The sequence below is a fragment of the Schistocerca nitens genome, chromosome 5 (assembly GCF_023898315.1).
Source record: "Schistocerca nitens isolate TAMUIC-IGC-003100 chromosome 5, iqSchNite1.1, whole genome shotgun sequence".
In the NCBI taxonomy this organism is placed as follows: domain Eukaryota; kingdom Metazoa; phylum Arthropoda; class Insecta; order Orthoptera; family Acrididae; genus Schistocerca; species Schistocerca nitens.
In genome coordinates this window covers 606,784,882-606,803,513 of record NC_064618.1, presented here as the reverse complement: position 1 = coordinate 606,803,513, position 18,632 = coordinate 606,784,882, and the positions used below count along the sequence as shown (strand labels likewise).

Sequence of the window (18,632 nt, the reverse complement as noted above, 5' to 3'; positions counted from 1 at the left end):
AATGCAACCATCTGCTGAGAGACAGCAAAAATGAGCAAATTAAATATTTTTAAGGTAAGAATGAATATGTGCTTGCTCAAAAACTTATAGGTATGTGAAGACAAATTTTCATTTGATACACATTAATAGATCTAAAGCTGCCTTGCTGTAGAAATTAGTAACAGCTGTTAAGGTGCTAATATGTTATGCAGACTGGAAAAAAACTGACATTTTCTTTAAAATATTTTGTAACTTTTTGATTATATTAATCAAGTTTATCATCATTATTAACACATATTTTTCAATAGAGAAACAAACCGTTTACTTTGCTATGTTTGATGTTTATTAGCAAGTAATGTGAACAAAATATTTTTTTGGTCTTTCAGTATGTGGAATAATTCTGAAACATAAAAGTAGAATAAATATACTGGCAGACTGAAACTCTGTGTCAAGAGAAAGAAGGATGATTAGGATTTCAGCATCTTGTATGACAACACTAGTAGAAGTGGAGCATAATCTCAGATTCAAGCAGAGTTAGGAAGGAAACAGCCATGTCATTTTCAAAGAAGTCATTCTGAAATTTGCCTGAAGAGGTTTAGGAAAACCATGTTGAACTGCTGTTCTCTCAAATATTATTGTCAGTTCACAAAGCATGTATAGATCTCTCTATCCTCACAATATTTTTTGTGAAATGCAAAGATCTTTTCTTAACAAGTCCAAAACACAGTTTTAATCTGTCAGTAAGATTCCTTGTTCATAATTGTTTGGTCTTTGTGATGACAGTTAGCACGTAAGTAAGGAGATAGAGGCAGTGATGCTCTGTATAAATAACAAGTTTATTTTTTCTATTTATTTATTTTCTTACTTTTTTATTGTATGTAAATTTTAGGTGAACATCCCTGTTCGTTTCTTGTTTATACTTTTGGGTCCATCAACAGCAGATTTGGATTATCATGAGATAGGACGATCCATATCAACACTAATGTCAAATGCGGTGAGTACATTTCATCATATGTATGATGAGTGTCAAGTTATGAAACAAACTGACCATACTTTTGTTCTTATTTACAGCAATTTCATAAAATAGCCTACAAAGCTACAGAACGGAAAGAGTTATTGTCAGCAATTAATGAATTTCTTGATGATAGTATTGTTCTACCACCTGGTGACTGGGAGAGAAATGCATTACTTGAAGTGGCAGAACTCAGAGCAAAAAGTGAGAAAATTCGACGAAGGAAAACAACACGTTTACTTGGTCAAGATGAAGCAAAGAAAGGTATACCTGTTTTACAGAAATGGACATTAGTGACCATACTTGATGTGAAACACAATAACTTTCTGTGACGTGGCATGCAGCTTGATAACAAGCTAAAATGGGGCCAACACATTGATAAACTAATCATGAAGCTCAATTCATATTGTTTTCATTTATACGTATTTCCCCTCTAGTTAGCTTTAAACACTATGGGACTCACTCACTTGGCATATTTTTATTTCCTGCTATCCCATGGGCTAATTTTGTTGGGTAAAGCAACTAATATTTGTTCAGCAAACTTAACAATACAACTTAAGATGAATTGTGGTGTATACAACTGCAGACAAGAAATAAAAATAATATCTGTATATATTTAGTCTCTGTATGTGAATTCTGAATGTCGTCTGATAAACACAACAAACATAAACATCAAACATAAAGAAAGTAACTAGCAACCTCTGTAAGCTGAAAATAAAAGCTTATTAAATATTTCTTCTAGATATTTCCTAATACAAGGATTCGAATATTGAAAATTCCTGTTACCAGTAAGATAAGTAAAAATATTCATTGTAAGTAGGTCTCTGTTATTGGAATATATAGATCACTTTCTTATGGTTTCTGAGGATATCGTTAGCAATAGAAGACAAAATTCCAGACACAGAAACAGCAGCCTAATCCCCATACAACTAAAGCCACTAGGAATGTAAATGCTGTACGTGAAAACTTACACTGTGTGATATAGGTAATTGTTACTCTCTCACAGTTATCAGTGTAGTTGTGTAAATTTAAGCAACAAATAGTGGATAAATACAGGAATGTGGTGTAACTCAAGGAAAGGAAGGTCTTTTTGATGTAGTCCTTTTACCGTTAATTACGTTATTATAGCCTGCAGAACCATAGAAATAACTTCTCATAGTGAACTTTATCCGGGTATATCTTTACTTGTGCAATTTCTACTGTAACTCAAGGAAAGGAAGGTCTTTTTGATGTAGTCCTTTTACCGTTAATTACGTTATTATAGCCTGCAGAACCATAGAAATAACTTCTCACAGTGAACTTTATCCGGGTATATCTTTACTTGTGCAATTTCTACTATTACATTACTGTAGAACCAGTAAGAGGAAGTGATGAATTGCTGTATATATCTTAAAAATGGAACATAAGTGTCTTTGAATGTTGAGCAAGAGCTGTTAATTAGGAAACACACAGACTAAGAATACTGACAATTTGCTGGCAATCTGTGGAGAAATTTCTTCAGATTCATAAAGCAGCTATTGACAGTTTTAATAAAGATATGCAGGCATTATGCAAATGTTAACAATATAAGATGGGTACCACTTTCACTCAGATCATAGAAAAAAGATAATGTATCAAAGAATCATAAAAAATGACTCAAACACAGTGTTGAGAGAGAAAACGTGGATAAAACACTGGAAAGACATTTATGTTGCAGACAAAGTAAATGGAATATTTAATTCTTTTTTAAACATATTCCTAAAGAAATTTGAGTCTTTTTTCTCTTAAAGCAAACAAGGTTAAAATTGTGTAGAAATAAGGATATTTTGCACTAGGAAGACAGAGAGAGAGAGAGAGAGAGAGTTCTACATAATTCAAGAGTGAAAACCCTGTCACCACCATTATTGCAAAATCTTGTTTATTACTAAAAATAGCACCTGCCAATTTTTTCAGCTCATCACAATAGGACTTTGATCACTTGTGTGTGATTTAAATTTCTGCACTCTCCTAGAAAAAGTGAAAACTATTTGCAGTTTGTAATGTTTCCATTGAACATTTTAAAAAGTGGTACAAATGTGAGTCCCCAGAAAATATGTAGGGCAGCAGTGGGGACAAACTGGAATTGTTGGTCACTAAATTTAATTGTGACATGGCACCTAGTAGTGAACACCTAAATACAGTTGCATCAGATTTTCTTAGAGGAATGCTGCATTAACTACTGACAGACATTAGTTTCAAAATTGCAAACCCTGAGGAGATTACTCCTCAAGTCTCTCTAATAGCTGTGAAGGTGTTTCTTGCAGAGTATAAAAATCTTGTGCTAACAAGTCAGAACTACCCTTGAAATGTTTTCATTTTACATTCCTTACCATGTTGGCTTCTCTGTCTTCTATGTGTCATTACACACAGCAAATTTAAAATCTTAATAGTGGAAGTGCATTGCAATTTGAAGCTGTAGGCATCTTAATTAAAAGTGTATTGTCAATTTGTGGGCAGTTGATGGCTATAACATATGTTTTATGCCTATAACATATGTAACCTTTATAATAGCAGATACTGATAACTATCACATTACTGAAATACGTACACCATAATAATTGTTCCCTGCTTAGTTGACTCTGCATTTCTTAACTTACTCACTTGTCATTGCCATTGCATAACATGCTTCTCAACAACTCTGAGTATATTCCTGTGTGGTACACTTCACAATGTCACATAGGCTTTCACCATTAATATTAACATAGTCTTTCGTCCCATGAATTCACAGTCTAACTCCCCTTTCTTGGCTCATGTCTGGGAGTTTGCAGTCTCAACATTTGGCAGCAATGTATCACTTCATGGTTTTTAGTTAATTATTAGAAAATGCTAAGTTAATTAGTAATAAGAAAAGAGAGAAATTGCAAATGTAATCAGACTGGAAGTTTAGAACCATTTACTTAATGTACCAATTAATATGTATCCTTGAGTTTTACAGAAACACAAGGCCCTACTTTGATATTGTTCATAAAAACTTCACCAGTCTCTGAGAGCATCACCATTTACAATTCACTTAACAAAAGTTTAAATTTTGAATATTTCCTTTAAAAATCAAATTATAGCAAATCTAATGACATCACCTTGTTTGGAAAAATTTGGACTTCATTATTACCACAACCTATTTTTTTAAATATTACAAGGTACAAAAATGACTGATGTCTTGAAATTGTGTCTTAATTAATTAATAACTTTTGAATTATAAAAATTTAAGCTAAACATAGTGAGGGGTGGCTGTAACGCCAGTTGAATTGAACATGCTTTGGCTCTTTCTTAAGTTGTATTTCTCATTAGAAAGTGACTAAGAGCATTAAGAACACATGTTTAAGCATAAAACCACATGACATAACATACCCTAAAATCTATAACAATAATATTCATACAAATACATAGCACTATTAACTAAATAGCAGAAGCACTGGGTGGTGGAGAGACATAAAGGAAAAAGTGAAAATATGTGTAGATTTAGGACAAGGTTCATCATCAATGTAGTCTCTAATTGGGGTGTATGTGTGCAATTGGTAGTCAGACACTTTTAATTGCAACCTCAAGAAAATAAAGCTGTCACCATGGAACTTGGTTAGTTTGTTAGTCTTTTTAGTGTTACACATTTTTTCCCAACAACCAATGACATAGGAGAGACCTTCATTGTAGTTGTTTACATTTTAGCTGGTCAGGAGACATTCCAACTCAAAAATCACCACCTTATCATTCTGGAAGTTCTTGACCTGCAATGGGTTCTTCATCTGATGAAGAGCATGTGTGATCGTGTCTTGAGCAGAATGATTGTTGTGATCGAGGAAAAGTCCCCTTGATTTTGGTGTGCTGCTCTTTGACCAATAGGGTTTCTACTTTTCTTGCAATTCCTGGCTCTTCACAGAGAGATGGTCACCCACTTCATTCTTAATCATTCATACTTGTTTAACCACACTGCAGGGGTCTGCACCAACTAATCACTGTGCCATATGATGCTGGTTTGTTGCTGAACATTTCCACCAACTCAGCATGGATTTTTGCAACATTGTTCCCTTTCAAATACAGAAAACGAATTACTACACAATACTCCACATTGTTGGTAGGCTGTGTCATTTTGTTTTGGTTCCTCTAAGGATGTGTTGCAGTACCATGGCATGGGGATTTCAATGTTTACCAGGACTGCAGATATGTATCTGCAAATAAACAAAAATTTAATCATGTAACTCTACTTTTTGAGGTAATAATCAAAATTCATGACTTCATAAATGTTTCTTCAGTTTGCTTAGTACATAAAAATCAAATTGCTAAAGTCTTGTATCTAATATCCAGACTAAAAAGTGTGCATATTTACCCTTTCATGATATTCATAACTATATGAGAGCTTGCAGAAATTTTATAATCAACTTTTCTTTAGTATCAGCCATGTATATAATGTTCTGCAAGAACAAAATTTGAGTGCTGTCCACATTTAATGACAATGTAACCGTTCAACAGAGTTTTATAGTGTATTGTCCAAATCTCAGATTTTTCCCTGTTCCTACAGAGTTCACTGCTCTCTCTCTCTCTCTCTCTCTCTCTCTCTCTCTCTCTCTCTCTCTCTCAAACAGTCACCCACTCTTTATCCTTCTCCCATTTTTGACTAATACACAGAACAAATACTGAGGAAGTGTCCTGATGCTTGACTGTTTTATCAAGCGTATCATAAGCTTCAACATAATGTTTTCAAGTACATTTTAATGTTGTATTCATTACACTAAAATTAATATCATTTTATATATACATTTATGTATATACTTTCTTCTGCTGCAGTCTTGTTGGAAGTAGAGGGAGATGGAGGGAAACCACCATATGATGATCCTTTGCAAAGAACCAGAAAACCATTTGGGGGTATGATCAATGACTGCAAGAGAAGATTTCCACATTATGTGTCAGATATCATAGATGGATTGAACTTGACTTGTTTGGCTGCAGCCATCTTCATATATTTTGCTGCTCTGTCAGCAGCTATAACATTTGGAGGACTTATTGGTAAGTTTTGCAGGTTAAATCCCTTTAATAGCCTGTTTTCATATAATTGTAGATAATATTAAGTTTAATAATGTGGCAAAAGTGTCTAACAGTTACAGTTTTCTGCTCACTACTTTCATGCTTCACAACAATTTATTATTTATTCTTTATCTTGAAACTACAGCCATTTCTATGCTACAGGTACTCAGTTTTATCTACCAACAACCTGATAGCTGAATATATTAAATTCTGTTGTCAAAGACTAATCTGTATAGTGATGAGCAAAGTTTTCCATACTTTCTGTATGCTACTGCTGTTGAACATAAATATTTCTTACATATTTAACAACTTACTTAATTGTTTTATCTCCTCATAAGGTACCCTACTGCATAACTTTTTAAACACATTGTCACCATTCTTATGAATGCTGTTTGGTATTTTGCTGGACAGTGTTTACAGGAAGGAGTTCTATTTACAATTTCCTATCAATAACTGCATTTATTTTATATGCCTGCATATCCTTCTTAGTGAAATTAATCATCTACATCTATTCCCTCATTGTGGAATCTTTGCAGATGCAAGATTTAACTCATTTTTAAACATATGAGGTTAACACATGGTTCCTGAATAGAGGCAGCAGCCTTTTCAGTAGTTGCAGGGGCAACAGTCTGGATGATTGACTGATCTGGCCTTGTAACACTAACCAAAACGGCTGTGCTGTGCTGATACTGCGAACGGCTGAAAGCAAGGGGAAACTACAGCCGTAATTTTTTCCGAGGGCATGCAGCTTTACTGTATGGTTAAATGATGATGGCATCCTCTTGGGTAAAATATTCCGGAGCTAAAATAGTCCCCCATTCAGATCTCCGGGCAGGGACTACTCAGGAGGACGTCGTTATCAGGAGAAAGAAAACTGGCGTTCTACAGATCGGAGCGTGGAATGTCAGATCCCTTAATCGGGCAGGTAGATTAGAAAATTTAAGAAGGGAAATGGAAAGGTTAAAGTTAGATATAGTGGGAATTAGTGAAATTCGGTGGCAGGAGGAACAAGACTTCTGGTCAGGTGACTACAGGGTTATAAACACAAAGTCAAATAGGCGTACTGCAGGAGTAGGTTTAATAATGAATAGGAAAATAGGAACGCGGGTAAGCTACTACAAACAGCTTAGTGAATGCATTATTGTGGCCAAGATAGATACGAAGCCCACACCTACTACAGTAGTACAAGTTTATATGCCAACTAGCTCTGCAGATCACGAGGAAATTGAAGAAATGTATGATGAAATAAAAGAAATTATTCAGATAATGAAGGGAGACGAAAATTTAATAGTCATGGGTGACTGGAATTCGAGTGTAGGAAAAGGGAGAGAAGGAAACATAGTAGGTGAATATGGATTGGAGGTAAGAAATGAAAGAGGAAGCTGTCTGGTAGAATTTTGCACAGAGCATAACTTAATCATAGCTAACACTTGGTTCAAGAATCATAAAAGAAGGTTGTATACATGGAAGAATCCTGGAGATACTAAAAGGTATCAGATAGATTATATAATGGTAAGACAGAGATTTAGGAACCAGGTTTTAAATTGTAAGACATTTCCAGGGTCAGATGTGGACTCTGACCACAATCTATTGGTTATGAACTGTAGATTAAAACTGAAGAAACTGCAAAAAGGTGGGAATTTAAGGAGACGGGACCTGGATAAACTGACTAAACCAGAGGTTGTACAGAGTTTCAGGGAGAGCATAAGGGAGCAATTGACAGGAATGGGGAAAAGAAATACAGTAGAAGAAGAATGGGTAGCTTTGAGGGATGAAGTAGTGAAGGCAGCAGAGGATCAAGTAAGTAAAAAGAAGAGGGCTAGTAGAAATCCTTGGGTAACAGAAGAAATATTGAATTCAATTGATGAAAGGAGAAAATATAAAAATGCAGTAAATGAAGCAGGCAAAAAGGAATACAAACGTCTCAAAAATGAGATCGACAGGAAGTGCAAAATGGCTAAGCAGGCATGGCTAGAGGACAAATGTAAGGATGTAGAGGCTTATCTCACAAGGGTAAGATAGATACTGCCTACAGGAAAATTAAAGAGACCTTTGGAGAAAAGAGAGCCACTTCTATGAATATCAAGAGCTCCGATGGAAACCCAGTTCTGAGCAAAGAAGGGAAAGCAGAAAGGTGGAAGGAGTATATAGAGGGTCTATACAAGGGTGATATACTTCAGGACAATATTATGGAAATGGAAGAGGATGTAGATGAAGATGAAATGGTAGATACAATACTGCGTGAAGAGTTTGACAGAGCACTGAAAGACCTGAGTCGAAACAAGACCTCGGGAGTAGACAACATTCCATTAGAACTATTGACGTCCTTGAGAGAGCCACTCCTGACAAAACTCTACCATCTGATGAGCAAGATGTATGAGACAGGCAAAATACCGTCAGACTTCAAGAATAATATAATAATTCCAATCCCAAAGAAAGCAGGTGTTGACAGATGTGAAAATTACCGAACTATCAGTTTAATAAGTCACAGCTGCAAAATACTAACGCGAATTCTTTACAGGCGAATGGAAAAACTTGTAGAAGCCGACCTCGGCGAAGATCAGTTTGGATTCTGTAGAAATGTTGGAACACGTGAGGCAATACTGACCCTACGTCTTATCTTAGAAGAAAGATTAAGGAAAGTCAAACCTATGTTTCTAGCATTTATAGACTTAGAGAAAGCTTTTGACAATGTTGACTGGAATACTCTCTTTCAAATTTTAAAGGTGGCTGGGGTAAAATACAGGGAGCGAAAGGCTATTTACAATTTGTACAGAAACCAGATGGCAGTTATAAGATTGAGGGGCATGAAAGGGAAGCAGTGGTTGGGAAGGGAGGGAGACAGGGTTGTAGCCTCTCCCCGATGTTATTCAATCTGTATATTGAGCAAGCAGTAAAGGAAACAAAAGAAAAATTTGGAGTAGGTATTAAAATCCAGGGAGAAGAAATAAAAACTTTGAGGTTCGTCGATGACATTGTAATTCTGTCAGTGACGGCAAAGGACTTGGAAGAGCAGTTGAACGGAATGGACAGTGTCTTGAAAGGAGGATATAAGATGAACATCAACAAAAGCAAAACGAGGATAATGGAATGTAGTCGAATTAAGTCGGGTGATGCTGCGGGAATTAGATTAGGAAATGAGACACTTAAAGTAGTAAAGGAGTTTTGCTATTTGGGGAGCAAAATAACTGATGATGGTCGAAGTAGAGAGGATATAAAATGTAGACTGGCAATGGCAAGGAAAGCATTTCTGAAGAAGAGAAATTTGTTAACATCGAGTATAGATTTAAGTGTCAGGAAGTCATTTCTGAAAGTATTTGTATGGAGTGTAGCCATGTATGGAAGTGAAACATGGACGGTAAATAGTTTGGACAAGAAGAGAATAGAAGCTTTCGAAATGTGGTGCTACAGAAGAATGCTGAAGATTAGATGGGTAGATCACATAACTAATGAGGAGGTACTGAATAGGATTGGGGAGAAGAGGAGTTTGTGGCACAACTTGACCAGAAGAAGGGGTCGGTTGGTAGGACATGTTCTGAGGCATCAAGGGATCACCAATTTAGCATTAGTGGGCAGCGTGGAGGGTAAAAATCGTAGAGGGAGACCAAGAGATGGATGCACTAAGCAGATTCAGAAGGATGTAGGCTGCAGTAGGTACTGGGAGATGAAGGAGCTTGCACAGGATAGAGTAGCATGGAGAGCTGCATCAAACCAGTCTCAGGACTGAAGACCACAACAACAACGAGGTTAACTCAAATGAAACCTGAAACCTACCTTCGCCTTACACGTAATGTGGCACTACGTAACTGCAGGTATGGTGGCGCCACCTATTAGTAGAGAGACCGATGCGTGCACACCATTTGATGTTGCATAGCGCCAGTGTGGTTTCACACCAAAGAGAATGTTGTCACACAGGTTATCGTCCATTACTGAATATGCAGGCGAATAAGCAGGAACAATGAGGAGTGATTCAATTTTTGGCAGTGGAGGGAGTTGGAGGTGTGAAATGTATTGACAGATGAAGGCTGTTCATGGTGAGTACAGTTTGAGTCATTCAGATGTTGTGGAATGGCACAAATGATTCCTTGATTGGGTGTGAGTCACTGGAAGACGATGCTCATTGTGTCATCACACCAGAAATGTTGTGGAAGTGAATGCTTTAGTCTTGGAGAACCGCAGAATCACCATGGACAAGATCCATCGGTTACTGGATATTAGTGTGGGCACTGCTCATACCATAATGCATCAACACTTAAATTTTCAAAAAATCTGTGTGTACTGGGTTCCCCACCAACTGACCACCGAACAACGCGGTACTCGAATGGCACAGTCTTTGAGTCATCTGCAATGTTATCATGAGGAGGAATATGCCTTTGTTCGCATATTGTCACAGGTAATGAAACATGGTGTCACCATTTTGAACTGGAAAGCAAGCGTCTGAGCAAGCAGTAGAAACATGTGACTTCACTAACTCCAAAGAAATCTATGGTCGTGCTCACCAGTTCTGGTAAGGTCATGATGTTCTTCTTTTTAGACCACATTGGCCCATTGCTTGTCGAGTTCTTGGAATGTGGAGCCACCGTCAATGCCCAGTGTTATCAAGCCACTTTACAGAACCTTAGATGAGCCATCAAGTCAAAACACCGAGGCATGTTATCCAATGGCATTATCCTCCTGCGTGATAATGCCCGCCCACACATGGACAAAGCGGTCAAGATGACATTGCAGCAGTTTTGGTGGGAAACACTGGAACAGTACAGTCCTGACCTTTCACCATGTGTTTGGACCTCTAAAAGAAGTTATTTGCAGACATCAATTCGCAACAGACAACGAAGTGTGTGACTGGGCCCAGGCCTGGATCCAACAGCAACCTACTAGCTTCTTCAAGGATGAAATCAACCAGCTAGTGTTGCAATGGGATAAATGTGCTAACAGTTTTGGTGGCTACTTTTCAGTATCTGTACTGTGTATAACTAGATTTTTTTGAGTTAATAAAATCATTACTGTAGTTTTACACTAGTGATCAGGTTTCATTTGAATGCCCCTTATACAAGTACAGCATTTTCAGTTGTGTTCTCCAATTAAACAAACAGATGTGGAATTAAATGTATGATCTGGCATTACAGTGTTTTGTATTTGCCAGGGAATATGGAACCTTATTAAACTAGGAGGAAAAATGCTGAGTTTCCAGAAAATAGCTGTACAGAAATAATGGCACAATGTAATCATTCAGCACCAAATTCAATAATTACCTCAAAATAATGGCAGTAAACATTGAATTAAACAACTATCAACAAAATCAGGATGCAGTGTATTTACTGTTTACTACAGTAGCCACATTGGACATCACCAATGGACATTATTTAAATACACTTATTTGATAACAAATTTAAAAAAATGATTTGATGACAAAGGAAGGTAGTATTTATTCTGATTTATAAAATCTTGTTCTGATATGATAGGATATCCCTACTCATTCATCTCCTTGAGCTATTTATACAATTATTTTACTACTTGAAGCATTTTTCTTAATAGTTTTAAATACACTCATCAAAAAAAGTTTTGCATCACCTCGATTCCGACAGTTCTAGAACCTGTACAGAAAATTGGAATAGAGACCAACCAAATACTATTTCTTCCATTTTTATTGCTCATGAAAACCACACATTGTATTTTGTACCACCATACAGTGAGACCTTCAGAGTTGGTGTTCTATGAGGTGCATTCAAGTTCTAAGGCCTCCGATTTTTTTTCTCCAGACTGGAAAGAGTTATAAACATGCGTATTGTTTTAAAATGAGGCCGCGTTCATTGTCAATACGTCCCAGAGATGGCAGCACCGTACGGCAGATGGAATTTTACCACCAGCGGCGAGAATGAGAACTGTTTTAAATACTTAAAATGGCGACGTTTTCCTTACTTGAACAGCGTGCAATCATTCGTTTTCTGCATTTGCGTGGTGTGAAACCAATTGAAATTCATTGACAGTTGAAGGAGACATGTGGTGATGGAGTTATGGATGTGTTGAAAGTTTGTTTGTGGGTGCAACAGTTTAATGAAGACAGAACGTCGTGTGACAACAAACCGAAACAACCTCGGGCTCGCACAAGCCGGTCTGACGACATGATCGAGAAAGTGGAGAGAATTGTTTTGGGGGATCGCCGAATGACTGTTGAACAGATCGCCTCCAGAGTTGGCATTTCTGTGGGTTCTGTGCACACAATCCTGCATGACGACCTGAAAATGCGAAAAGTGTCATCCAGGTGGGTGCCACTAATGCTGACGATCGACCACATGGCTGCCCGTGTGGCATGTTGCCAAGCAATGTTGACGCACAACGACAGCATGAATGGGACTTTCTTTTCGTCGGTTGTGACAATGGATGAGACATGGATGCCATTTTTCAATCCAGAAACAAAGCGCCAGTCAACTCAATGGAAGCACACAGATTCACCGCCACCAAAAAAATTTCGGGTAACTGCCAGTGCTGAAAAAATGATGGTGCCCATGTTCTGGGACAGCAAGGGCGTAATCCTTACCCATTGCGTTCCAAAGGGCACTACGGTAACAGGTGCATCCTACGAAAATGGTTTGAAGGACAAATTCCTTCCTGCACTGCAACAAAAACGTCCGGAAAGGGCTGCACGTGTGCTGTTTCACCGAGACAACGCACCCGCACATCGAGCTAACGTTACGCAACAGTTTCTTCGTGATAACAACTTTGAAGTGATTCCTCATACTCCCTACTCAGCTGACCTGGCTCCTAGTGACTTTGGGCTTTTTCCAACAATGAAAGACACTCTCCGTGGCCGCACATTCACCAGCCATGCTGCTATTGCCTCAGCGATTTTCCAGTCGTCAAAGCAGACTCCTAAAGAAGCCTTTGCTGCTGCCATGGAATCATGGCATCAGAGGATACTCCAAGAGCATCAGAATTTTGTGAACCAAACTAAAATGCATGAATTGGCTTAAAGTGCACATTTGTATGTCCAGATTCCCAATGAAGTAGGCCTTGACAGTGAAGTAGGCTTTTCAGTGTGCTTTTTGGGATGTAAATTTTCCTCGAGTACCAGTATTGTATTATCTCATGTTTGGTTCTTTATTATGGCATAACACCATACGTACTAGAAGCTGAAAATGTGCACTTGAAATGCTGCGAAATTAGCCAATAGTGTTGAATTAAACACTTCGTTTCAAATAAATTGACTATCTCAGCGGAAAAGATTATTAAAAGCCAAATTTCTGTAGCAAACCGACAAAAAAACTTCATTGTTCTGCAAGGTGATTAATGCTAATAACACATTTTAGCCTTCCGTAATTATATGAATGTATTTTAATTCACTTGACAGCTACCGGCCACAGAAATCCATTCTGTTTTTATTTGACGTGAAAGCAGTAAACGAAGAGGAAACAGCAAAATTACTAAATGTGTACATCTGCAGGGCGATTACGTCGAGAAGTAACGCCAGTTTTATCGATTTCGGGCGAGTAGTTAATTAGAAAAAAAATCGGAGGCCTTAGAACTTGAATGCACCTCGTAGATTGCTGTACACACTGGTACCTCTAATACCCAGTAGCATGTCCTCTTGCATTGATGCATGCCTGTATTCATTGTGACATACTATCCACAAGGTCATCAAGCAGGGTGTATACAACCTGGGACAACCAGGAGATCCGGGAAAAACCCGGGAATTTTTTCATCCGGGAGAAAACCAGGAAATTCCGGGAATTTTTCAATGTTTTAGTTTTCAGTTAACTTTTTGTAATTTTGACTGGTAAGAACTGATATTCTAACAAAGGATATTACTGTATCCCACTAGTGCAGAATAATACTGCAGCAATAAAACATGAATGAGAGAAAAAACAAAAATAAAACTTAAGTTGCAAAGGAAAAGCTCATATACAACAAAACAGTTCTCATACAAGCATCTGCCATCAGCAAAATGTGTTGAAGGCTTTAGAAAGATTGTGCAATGCTTCATAACAACAAACTGCCTCCAATGAGCATGACATCACAACTGTGTACCTTATGTTCGTTGTAGCAGTTGCGAATGGGCTCATGTGCGTGCGCTATATGAGTAGTACCGTCTCCCGCTTCTGAGTACAGAAGTGTGGCTGTTAGCTGTACAAGCAGTAGCAGCAAACAGCCAGATGCTACCTGGAAAAATTTTACTAGCATGCCCAAGCTACCAGATGAACCCATGTGCAGCAGGCCTGGATCTAGGGAGCAGGAAGGGGGGCATTTTATATTGGTACTTCTTGAATCATATCATGTCATGTAATAAAAATTACCATTTGTGCCAAAACAGTCTCGTTAATTTGATGTATGTTACAATGGCTGAAATATTAGAAAGGCCTATTTCATTTTCTCTAGCAGACAGTGACAAAATAGACATAATCAGAACGAGAAACCACACCAGTCATGGATACTATTTGTATTAACAGCTTTTTCAGTATTAGATAATGACATTTCGATTTTTCATGTAGCAAAACATTTGAGAAGCTTTCATGAGGTAATAGATTTTTTCACAGAAAGGAAAGCACACCATGTAAAGTTCTAGCAAGATAGAGAGAAAAAATAGCTAGGACCTAAGGACTGAAGAAATGTATATTGTCTTGCATGTTTCTTGTCTTTACTGGTTTTATGTATCCTGTATTTAATTTTATGTCACAAAAAACAGCTAGTTATTAGCTAATAGGCAATAACGATTGCAAATTTTCTGAAGACTTGTTGTTCTCCTAGTTACAAATCATCCCATCCAGTATTAATTGCACCGGGCGGAGTGGCCGAGCGGTTCTAGGTGCTACAGTCTGGAACCGCACGACCGCTACGGTCGCAGGTTCGAATCCTGCCTCGGGCATGGATGTGTGTGATGTCCTTAGGTTAGTTAGGTTTAGGTAGTTCTAAGTTCTAGGGGACTTATGGCCTCAGAAGTTAAGCCCCATAGTTTGAGAGCCATTTGAACCATTTTAAAGTATTAATTGCAAGGTTTTCTGTAAAGAGGGGTAGGATGTCAGACCTGTCCTGAATATAGTTTGATGGCATTCATTACAAAATATACACATTTGAATTCCACAGAACGAAATAGTGACGTGCAATAGAATAATACTGTGTGAAGGGGCATGGTGCTGCACTTTGGCACACCTAATACAAAATAACATGTCTTACATATCCTCATACATATATGTTTTATGTATCAGATGCTTCAGAAAGATGTGTGCTACAAAATGAACATATTTTTCAAAAGTCCTATCTCAAAACACCCGCGGGTGGGGTTGGGGGTAGTGGTGGCGGTGGTGATGGGGGAGGGGGGGCACTATCTAGTATCACCATGGTTCGGAAATATTGTAAATCCGGGGCTGATGCACAGAGCGATCTTCGAGTTGTAGAGGAGAGGTGTGTAGTCTCCCTGACCCGTGTTTACATTTAGTAATTTTGCTGTTTCCTCTTCGTTTACTGCTTTCACGTCAAATGAAAACAGAATGGATTTCTGTGGCCGGTAGCTGTCAAGTGAATTAAAATACATTCATATAATTACGGAAGGCTAAAATGTGTTATTAGCATTAATCACCTTGCAGAACAATGAAGTTTTTTTGTCGGTTTGCTACAGAAATTTGGCTTTTAATAATCTTTTCCGCTGAGATAGTCAATTTATTTGAAACGAAGTGTTTAATTCAACACTATTGGCTAATTTCGCAGCATTTCAAGTGCACATTTTCAGCTTCTAGTACGTATGGTGTTATGCCATAATAAAGAACCAAACATGAGATAATACAATACTGGTACTCGAGGAAAATTTACATCCCAAAAAGCACACTGAAAAGCCTACTTCACTGTCAAGGCCTACTTCATTGGGAATCTGGACATACAAATGTGCACTTTAAGCCAATTCATGCATTTTAGTTTGGTTCACAAAATTCCGATGCTCTTGGAGTATCCTCTGATGTCTTATTTCTTTTATGACATACTAGAAGATCTTTTAATGTTTTATACATACGAACATACAGGCTTCCTACGTCATCGTAGCTGCACAAGCCCAGTTACAGCTATCTGGCACTCTGACAAGTGATGGAACAAAGCGGTTTCTAACAGGTCGCGGGAAAATATTGCGAATGGTGGTTTGAAAAGTGTTACTTTCAGAGTAAATTTTCTTTTGCGCATGATGAACTGTGTGCAAGAATGTACAATGAATTTCTTAAATCAGAGAGCATTTGACTCTCTTTTAAAAATCAACTCTTTGATGATGAGCCATTTAGAAGAAGATCAGACATTTATGTTATTATTAAAATTTTTACTGGCACATTTGTGTGATGTATCTTAAAGTATAACACGCGAAAAAAAGATCAGCATTATATGTGAAAGCTTAGCTTCTCTAGCAGCTTATTAATCTTCAAGACCAATATTATATGTGAAAGCTTTGCTGTTTTTGTAGCAACACTATGTATATTAATTTAAACCATAACTTTTCCTATCTGTGTGTTTGCGCTACTTGACAGTGATGTTGCTATTGGCTGACTACATCGCTTGTCCTATGCTCTGAATACCCGCTGCCATTGGCTAGCAAGATCATGTGAGATGAGCTATGACTGGCTTACAAAGGCGCATCGCAGTCTCGAATTTGATGTTTCCGAAAATAACATGTGGTGTTTAATAGAATTCGAATTTAAATAATACAAAAATATGCAGCATACATATTACTGCACATCAAAGATCTTTCCAAAACGTGTTTTTCCCCTGAGTTTTGTTTTCTAAAGTGCTGGGAAATTCTACACCACTGTATAAAACCATAGCCATTCAAAGGATTGATAAGTTTTACAGTTCCAACGAAAAGTATACTGTCATACAACACAGAAAAGGTGTACTTTCACCTGGGAAATCCAGGAAAAATCCGGGAATTCTTTTCGTTGTCCGCGTATACACCCTGTCAAGGCACTGTAAGTCCAGATTGTCCCACTCCTCAATGGCAATTCAGCGTAGATCCCTCAGAATGGTTGGTGGGTCATGTCGTCCATAACCAGCCCTTTTCAATCTATCCCAGGCTGTTTGATAGGGTTCAAGTCTAGAGAACATGCTGGCCATTCTAGTTGAGCAATGTCATTATCCTGAAGGAAGTCATTCACAGGATGTGCACGATGGGGTCGCGAATTGTCGTCCATGAAGACGAATGCTTCGCCAAAATGCTGCCGATATGGTTACACTATCAGTCAGAGGATAGCATTAACGTATCATACAGCCATTATGGTACCTTCCATGACCACCAGTGGCATACGTCGGCCCCACATAATGCCACCGAAAAACATCAGGGAACCTCCACCTTGCTGCACTCGCTGTATAGTTTGCCTAAGGCAGTCAGCCTGGCTGGGTTGCTTCCAAACACGTGTCCAACAATTGTCTGGTTGAAGGCATATGCAACACTCATTGTTGAAGAGAATTTGATGGCAATCCTGAGCCGTCTATTTGGCATGTTGTTGGGCACATCTGTATCGCATTGCATAGTGTTGTGGTTGCAAAGATGGACCTCGCCATGAACGTCAGGAGTGAAGTTGCTTATCATGCAGCCTATTGCGCACAATTGGAGTCGTAACATGACATCCTGTGGCTACAAGAAAAAGCATTATTCAACATGGTGGCATTGCTGTCAGCGTTCCTCTGAGCTATAATCCATAGATAGCGGTCATCCACTGCAGTAGTAGCCCTTGGGCGGCCTGAGCGTGGCATGTCACCGACAGTTCGTGTCTCTCTGTATCTTCTCCATGTCCGAACAACGTCACTTTGGTTCTCTCCAAGATGCCTGGACACTTCCCTCGTTGAGAGCCTTTCCTGACACAAAGCAACAATGCGGACACAATTGAACTGCGGAGTTGACGTTCTAGGCATAGTTGAACTACAGACACCATGAGCCATGTACCTCCTTCCTGGTGGAATGACTGGAACCGATAGGCTGTTGGACCCCCTCCATCTAATAAGTGCAGCTCATGCATGGTTGTTTACATCTTTCGGTGGGTTTAGTGACATCTCTGAACAGTCAAAGGGACTGTGTCTGTGATACAAAATCCACAGTCAACGTCTATCTTTTTTTGATGTGTGTATATGAAAGTAACATCCATTTTTTAAAAAAAATAGAGGTAATTAGGTAACTTCCAATTAAACACTTGTTCTGGTACTTCAATTGCTTTAAAAAATTGTCAAGAAAACATTCAATAGAACATCATCTTCCTTTGCTTAGCAGAACTTGTTAATTGCCTCTCATCTTGGTTGCCAAAAAACATTCTTTACAGTGAAACCATTTTTGCTCCAGCAATTGAGATCCTAGCAGTGTTAACCAAGACAATATATCTGTAGTAACCTGCACATCTGCCACCTCTACCACAGCGCATATCGATACGTGCACACATTTGAGTAGTTCACCATTCAGCTGCTCTGGGCCCCCACCAGAGGCCGCTGACCTTGGTCAGGCACCATTGTCGCCTGCAGCCAGTAGCTACTGGCTCCTGGTGGGCTAATGCTTCTTATATAGCCGGCACCATCTGGCAGTCTTTTGTATTTTCTCTAAACTATATTGTACGTATGCTGTGATGCCATGACTTAATAAATAGTTAGTTTTTTA

At 38.3% G+C, this 18,632-nt stretch overlaps 1 protein-coding gene across 2 annotated transcripts in view; it reads left to right on the top strand.

Moving 5' to 3' along the window:
• Nucleotides 1–18,632, top strand: part of LOC126259317 (band 3 anion transport protein) — a 782,039-nt gene that overhangs the window by 663,826 nt on the left and 99,581 nt on the right. For both annotated transcript variants that reach the window (XM_049955995.1, XM_049955996.1), the window contains exons 14-16: nucleotides 869–973; nucleotides 1,051–1,255; nucleotides 5,789–6,007. In XM_049955995.1, the coding sequence (XP_049811952.1) occupies nucleotides 869–973; nucleotides 1,051–1,255; nucleotides 5,789–6,007 (529 nt within the window). The remainder of the gene's footprint in view (nucleotides 1–868; nucleotides 974–1,050; nucleotides 1,256–5,788; nucleotides 6,008–18,632) is intronic.